The 7,887-nt window shown below is 38.8% G+C and overlaps 1 protein-coding gene across 1 annotated transcript; it reads right to left on the reverse strand.

Moving 5' to 3' along the window:
• Positions 1–3,500: 3,500 nt before the first annotated feature.
• On the reverse strand, positions 3,501–4,106 carry LOC149575690 (uncharacterized). Its single transcript, XM_089816062.1, has one exon. It carries the CDS (start codon positions 4,104–4,106, stop codon positions 3,501–3,503), a length of 606 nt encoding a protein of 201 aa, XP_089672188.1.
• Positions 4,107–7,887: the final 3,781 nt, after the last annotated feature.

Below are 7,887 nucleotides of genomic sequence, written 5' to 3' on the forward strand. Positions count from 1 at the left end.
CATCAATGAGATACAAAAGAAAAATTTGAAAAAACACTGAGCCCATAGGTATAAATCTAACTGATTTACATTTATGTAGCTGTTATCTAGCTATCTATTTTATATACACACGACTCTTTAAATCTATTGTTTTATGGTGTTATTTCTTCGCTCTATACAATAATGGTCATTTTTAGCTTGCTAATTGATAGAGAATTTTGGATTGATTGATTCGCTATCTAATGTTTTATCTCATGGTATTTTTTATGGTTGCGTGCCAATAGAAAGCATAGAAATAAGGCTATAATGGCCCAACACTATCTGATATTGCATTATAAAACAATTTGTAATCCAAAAACATAGAACTTGAGTTTTGCTCTTCCGTCATCGTCATCTGCGATTCTTTTCTCCTTGCTAAAAATTCCATGTTCAAGAAATCCTACAAACATACAGGTTTCTAGACATGTCATTAGTATCCCAAATTTTTGAGAAATGTTGGGTCTCTTATAGAATTTGTTGTTCCTTCGCAATCGCATTGCGTAGGGGTTTCAAACTACCCTAAGAAAATCATTTTCATGTAGGTCAAAGAAGTTAATTTCCTTGAACACAGCTCATGCAAGAAATCGTTTACTCCTGGGAAGTAAAATTTTAGAATCTTAAGCTTTGTTCCTAATTACACCATTAATTCACTTTAAATTATGCATGCTATGACTAATTTCTGAGTTTTATAGACTGTATATCTATAACCCTTAGTATTTAATATAGGATGAAGTATACAATAATGGGTTCTGCTAAGGAATGTATGATTGGATCCAGATTTGCTTTGTTTATAATCAAAGTTGTATATGTTCCATGACATCTTAGGAAGATCAAGCTATTCCATAGGTTGCAAGCACCCTCAAGAACTACTGAAGCACTACTTTGGAGGCACATAAAATTTCTATACTTCACTTTTGGGGAATTAAGGATCAAGAATTGCTTAAATTGAAATGTTGAAGATGGGTCTCATTGCTCACAAGATCTTAGAAGTCTCAAGATTTAAAAGTGAAGAGGTTGAAGACCCAAACAACCAAGCTTATGATTTTGGAACATATGAGAAATTAGAAGGATGAAGTGGCATGGGAGACAAATTGATAATTCTAAAATGCAAAAGCCACAAACAATGAAGTGAAAAAATAATTTATATACTTTTTCCAATACCTAATTCAGGAGCAGAAGCCAAAATACTAGTTGTTCAAGTCGTTCAAAAATGGCAGTTTTGGAACAAGTTCATTGTTTAAGCCCAACTTGTGATTGCACCATTCCAACGGTCTTTCCAAGTTTATGACCAGGGTAGAGGTAGAGAAAATGTACGCTGTCTACCTGAAACAAATGCTGGAATCTTTACAAGCATTTTCTCTAGGACTAGCCCTTGTTCATTTGCCTACTCCTAATGACACTACCAAGTTTCTTATTCAATTGGGCCCCTCAATAATATGAAGAGGGCCCTTGAATAACTTTCTTTTTAGGAGGGGCCTTGCCTTGCCTTATAAATAATAGGGCCCTAGCCCATAGCCCTATAATTTTAGGTAGGTATGGGCCATAAAATTTTAGGGGGCTAGGTGGGCCCGACACACCCTTAGAAGACCTTAGAATAGTAGGGGGTAGGGGGTATGCATGCAGGGGGTAAGGTGTGAAGGTTACGACCTATAGATAGTAGGGCCACCCCTTATTAGATTATTGTAGGGCCTTAGCCTTAGCCTTAGAATTATAGGGTAGGGTAGGGCATGAAGCCCTTTAGAATATAGGCCCCTACCCTTTAGAATAGTAGGGCCCATACCATACCTAAAATTATAGATCTGAAATGTGATATGCCTCCATTCCATCTAAATATTATGAAACAAGGCCAAGAGTTGTGACCCAAAACTTCCAAAAGTAGAAAAATTTGAAAAATATCTTAAATTGATTCTCCTTCAACCATTGAGGTCGAACCTGTGAATGGAAAACTTTATAATTTAGAGAACATCTTTAAATATATTCATTCTTTACCATTCTCGTTACATCTGCTTAAAATATTTAGTGAAGTAATCTTTTTAACCTCCAATTTGACTTGTAATAATGCTTGAAAGAACATTACCAAAGAGGTCTAAAGACAATAGAGATGCCATGTTACCAAAATTTCCATTATATTTCCTATCAATTTATTATTTTAAAGAGACAACATATGGAGCTCTTCAAGCTGTCCTAAGTAAAGCCACTATCAAAACTATTTACATCCATAGTCATTGTCTCCAGTAATGGAAGTTTGCTAATATTGCCATACTTTCCCTTGTACTTGTTAGCAGAATGCATGACAATTGTGGATGTAGGGACAAGACATGTAGAGTGTTACTGATGTCTTAGAGAGCTATCTCCACCTAGACTATGAATGTGAGCTTGAAATATTATTTTTATAGCTTGTCAATAAAAAATTGATGCCAAATGCGGAAACTTATGCGAACTACACAGATCCTCACTTGCATAAAAATAATTGTGTATTTTCAAAGTTTTCACATGTCAATTCAAAAATTTGTAATAAGCACCAAGTTGTCATATGTATGTACACGTGTTCTCCTAGCAATGTGTCATCCAATGAGAGTCTACCACGAAATGTTTTTAAGGTTGATCTTTTATCATTTTTGCTAGTTAAACTTTCTCGAGTGTTATTAAACAAGTCTTTTTTTATTGACGATATTTTCCATTTGCTAAAATCATGTGTCTGTAGCTTAAGTCTTGTAAATTTGAAATCATTCTTTAATCATTAGAAAATATACAAGATTAATAAATTTGATGTAGAATGACTTAATAATTAGGGAGTTCAAATGGTAATTAATAATATTTTGTTTGATTTATAAGATCTAATAAAGCTGAATAGGTTTGTAGTATCTGTTTATATTGACCCTTGTAATTTTATAAATTTATTATTATAATGTTCTTAATTTTTGTCAGTGTATAATAAATTTGGTTTATAATATTTTATTTTTAGAAATATAATCTATTATTTAATTAAAAATTCTATCATTCATCATTATTGGTAGAATCATTATTTTTCTATGTACAAACACCTTGTAAATCTCCAATGATATTCTTAATGTAAGAAAGTTGACAAGTGGTGTATTTCATGATGTTATAAATCTAATGAAGAGTATAATATAATTTCTTTTCTTTTTTTTTTTTGAAAAAAGGGGGGTAAAAACTTTATTGAAGATTAGAGAAAAACATTACAAAAATAGCAGGGGACATAGGTCCCAAGTAAAAGCAAAAGACCAACAAAATCAATTGTTGCCATTCTCAGCCTTATCTTCATCAAGAATATTCACTAAATCTAGGTGGATCTCCTGGGGAATCAATTCCCACTCCTCAACTCTCCACCCCTCAGCATGCTCTGAAGTCCATTTTGCCAAACAATCAGCTGCCCTATTCCATTCTCTGGGGATATGGACAAATGTCACCATTTCCATCAAAGAACTAACTCGTAAAATTTGTTGCACCACACTAGCCAACTACCAACTCACATCAACAACTTTCTGCTCAATAAGCAAATTGATCAAAACTTGTGAATCAGATTCACAAACAACTCTTCGCCACCCCAAAGCATGAGCTCTCTCAAGAGCGACCAAGATAGCCAACCCTTTCACCAGGTTGATGGTATGTATTCCTTCATTTATCAAAAAGAGGAAGATCACTGAGCCCAAGGAATCCCTATCTATCCCACCAGTACTAGCTGGACCCAGATTGCCCTTAGAAGAACCATCAATATTTATCTTCAAAATGCCATAGGGAGGAAGTTGCCATTTACCATTCCTATCAATTTTTTGTTTCTCTTGACCCCTTCGCTTAGCACTAGACAAGGCCAAGGAAGAGCCCATAATCCCCAATCTCTCCACCAACTCTATGTCCCTTTTCCCCAAAGGGAGTTCCACTTCACATCTGGCTCCCACAGTCTCTTGAACCATACCTAATAACCTCTGCCAAATTTGCTGCACTAGTCTTTGTTCTCCTTGAAAAATCCTTCGATTACGTTCTAGCCAAATCTGCCACAATAGGAAAATAGGACCCACAAACCAAACTTCCTGCAAAAAAGTTGCCACAGTAGGAGGTCGGCCCATCCCTTGCCAAAACTCGATCAATGAAGAAGCATGAACACAAGGCACTATCCAGACTTCCCACCAAAAATGCCAAAGTTGTAGGGCAAAGGAGCATCGGAAGAACAAATGGGAGGAATCCTCCTCACTAGCACCACACATGACACAAACAGAAGGCTTGAGAAATCTTCTCTTTCAAATATTATCCCAAGTCAAGCACTCATTCCAGGTCAACATCCAAGCAAAGCAATTACATTTTGGCCAAGAAAGCTTGTTCCATACCTTCTTCCACTACTGAATTTTAGGCCCAACCAACTTCTGAGATAATAACCTATCATAGCCTGATGTTACAGTATAGATCCCCTTGGGATTGGGTGACCAGGCAAGCACATCATCTTCCGTGAGAGCAACATCTTCTACTGGAAAGGATGTTCTGCAACATTGCACACTCCTCCTGCAAACCTGCAACTGGCCACTCATCTCGGGACTTCCAACTAGCCAACACCACTTGACCACAGAGGGCAAAAGATTTAAAGTCACTCACTCGTGACCAACCAGCCTCCAGGAATCTTTGACAGAGAACCACTAAGTTGGGAAACTGAGAAATAATGGGAGGAAAACCATCCCAAGAATCAGACCAAAATTGGGCCTCTGATCCCCTCTTATAGATCCAGAATAATCCATCCTTAATAAGCATAGCCCCTTTCTTAAGGGTATCCCATATCACAGATCCCTTACCTACAAGGGGGTACCTAGAAATTTCAAGTTGAGGGATCACTGGGAGATACTTTTGGGAGAGAATCTTGGACCAGCTCTTATCCTGCTCAGTACACCACCTACAGTATAGTTTAGCAGCCAAGGCCTCCCCAGTCACAGCTGATTGCCTCAGACTTAATCCACCATATTGTTTTGGGCTACACACCACTTCCCATCTTACCAAGCTCCATTTGAAGACTCCAAGCAAACTGCCCATAAAAATTGTGTCACCACAGAATCAAGATCTTTTAGGAATCCTACAAGGGCAACCTGAAGCATGCATCTATAAATGGGCAAAGCCTACACAATTGACTTAATCAACTGGACCCGACTCACAAAGGATAGCCAACGATGAGTCCAATGATTAAATTTAGCCCGAAACTTGTCCAATTTTTTTTGCTAAGACTCCTTAGGAGGTCTTCGCACTGAGATGGGAATACCAAGGTAAGTCAAAGGGAGGTTGCTGATCTGAAATCTTAGAGTACGAGCAATCCTTTGCTGAATGCGGCCCGAAGTATTAAAAAAGAAGATGGAAGATTTTCCTTCATTAACCTACTGCCCAGAAGCAACTAAGTAAACATCCAAGACCCTTCATAGATTAAAGGCCTCCCGCATAGTAGCTAGCCCCATCAAAGTAGTATCATCTACAAATTGTAGATGAGTTTGGGCAGGCAAGGTGCCACCCCATCTCCAACCTTGAATGAAACCATCCTCCACATTCCGCTTAATCCATGTCCCCAAGCCTTCTGCCAAAAGAATGAACAAATAAGGGGAAAGAGGATCTCCCTGACAAAGCCCTCTAGAAGCTCCAAAAAGCTCACAGTGGCTTCCATTAATAAGCACTGAGAAGGACACTGAAGTTACATAGCTCCAAACCCACTGAATCCATTGCTCTGCAAAGCCAAAAGCACTTAGAATCCGCCCAAGGAAGGACCACCTCACCCTGTCATATGCCTTAGCCATGTCAAGCTTGATAAACATCGCTTTTTCATTTGAATTAGCCATAGTATGGATAACCTCAGTTGCAATAACAATTCCATCCAGAATTTGCCTACCCGCAACAAAACCACCTTGCTCTTCAGAGATCAATTCCACAAGCCCCTTCTTCAACCTGTCTGCAATAATTTTAGCAATAATTTTATAGATGACATTGCATAAAGAGATGGGTTGAAATTGGCTTAACTTTTCCGCCCCCTCATTCTTGGGAATAACGGCAAGAAATGTAGCATTCAGAGCCCTTAACATCTACCTATTATGTTGAGACTCCTGAACCATTGCCAAAAGATCAAGTTTGATTATATCCCAGAATTCCTGAAAAAAATCTATTGGGAAACCATCCGCCCCTGGCGCTTTCCTTTTCTTCATATTAAACACTACCCCTTCAAGCTCTTCCAATGAGATATCTCTCATGAGTTGCTGATTCAAATCTCCAAACACAAGAGATGGAATACAAGGAAGAATCTGCACCTCCTCAGGAGACCCCCCTTGCGAATCCTCTCGAAAGAGGGATTCAAAGTACTGCACCGCCTCCCTAGACATATCCAGAAAGGAAGAAAAATGATCTCCCCTATCATTCACCAATCCAGAGATAGAGTCACCATGGCGCCTAGCTTTCACCGAGTTGAAGAAGAAAGTTGTGTTCTTGTCCCCCTCCTGAAGCCATTCAATACACACCTTCTATTTCCAATACAATTCCTCTCGTAGCTCCCACTCTTCCAACAATTTGTTAGCCTTAGCCTCATCTCGAAGCAAATCAACTATTACCCCTTCCTCCCTTATCCTTCTCGTGACACCATCCAGCTTAGCTTGAGCCGATGCCTTTTCACGGAAGATATTTCCAAAATGCAAATGATTCCACTATTTGAGCTCAAATTTAACATACTGAAGTAGCTTAGCAAAGATGTACATTGAGGTGCCATAGGCTGGTCTACCTTTCTTGCACCACTCAGAGACCAAGTCATACAAAGATGAGTCCTGTAACCACATAATCTAGAACCTAAAAGAAGGTTTCCGAAGCATCTGAGTTGACTCCGTAATGAATTTAATAGGCCAATGGTCTGAACCTCTCCAATCCAAGATTTCAGTGTTAGAAGTCCACATTCCTCCAACCTAGTAACAAGAGACTAAAAAGCGATCTAACCTTTCTACAACACAAAACTCTCCAACCCAACGATTGTTCTAGGTAAACTAACCATTGCTGGGTTTGACATCCACAAGATTTAGGGCATTGATATTATCTCGGAACAACAGTGCAAAAGGATCCAACCTCCTAGTTCCATTGCGCTTCTCAGCTAACTCACAAATAGCATTGAAATCTCTAGCCAAAATCCAAGGATGAAAAGACAACATGCTACGGATCAACTTGATGTGAGACCAGAAAACTCGTTTACCTTGAAGATTAGTAGGAGCATAAATATTGGAAAATAATATGACGTCCCCTGACTATAGGCAAGTAGCAATCATAGACATAGAGGCTTTAGAGGAAATCCACCAAAGAGGCTGGATTTTTCGAGGATTCCATAAGCATGCCAGCCCCCCCAAAGCTCCTAGAGCTCCAATGCATTGACACTCCCCAATTCTACACAACCTAGGCATCACACCTTGCATACTTTCAACAAATAACTTAGTTTCCTGTAAGAATACAACATCAGGACCTTGCCTTCTAATTAACTCATGAACAACTTTTTGTTTAGGGTCGTTGTTCAAGCCCCGTACATTCCATGATATAACAATCATTTCAAGGGGGCTGAAAAAATAAAATCCAGAGGTTTGACTGCCCTTGACTCCACCAAATTTTCACCAGCCAATTTGATCTTTTCCATATCCTTTTTCCTGCTAGGTTTAACAAATTTCTCTGCCCCACCCTTCTTGATATCTTTCTGCAAAATGCCCAATTTGGGAGGAGGCTTAGGCTTTGCTACCAAATCTGATCCACTATTCCACCCAATAGTCGGGGAATCGACTCCAACTATAGAAACAATGGCTAAGGGTTCTTGCACCTCAGAAATCCCCTTTTGTTGATCTGCTACTAGTTGCCTACAATCCTCCC

The sequence above is a fragment of the Cupressus sempervirens genome, chromosome 2 (assembly GCF_028749045.1).
Source record: "Cupressus sempervirens isolate cs-2001-9-10 chromosome 2, ASM2874904v1, whole genome shotgun sequence".
Taxonomy (NCBI): domain Eukaryota; kingdom Viridiplantae; phylum Streptophyta; class Pinopsida; order Cupressales; family Cupressaceae; genus Cupressus; species Cupressus sempervirens.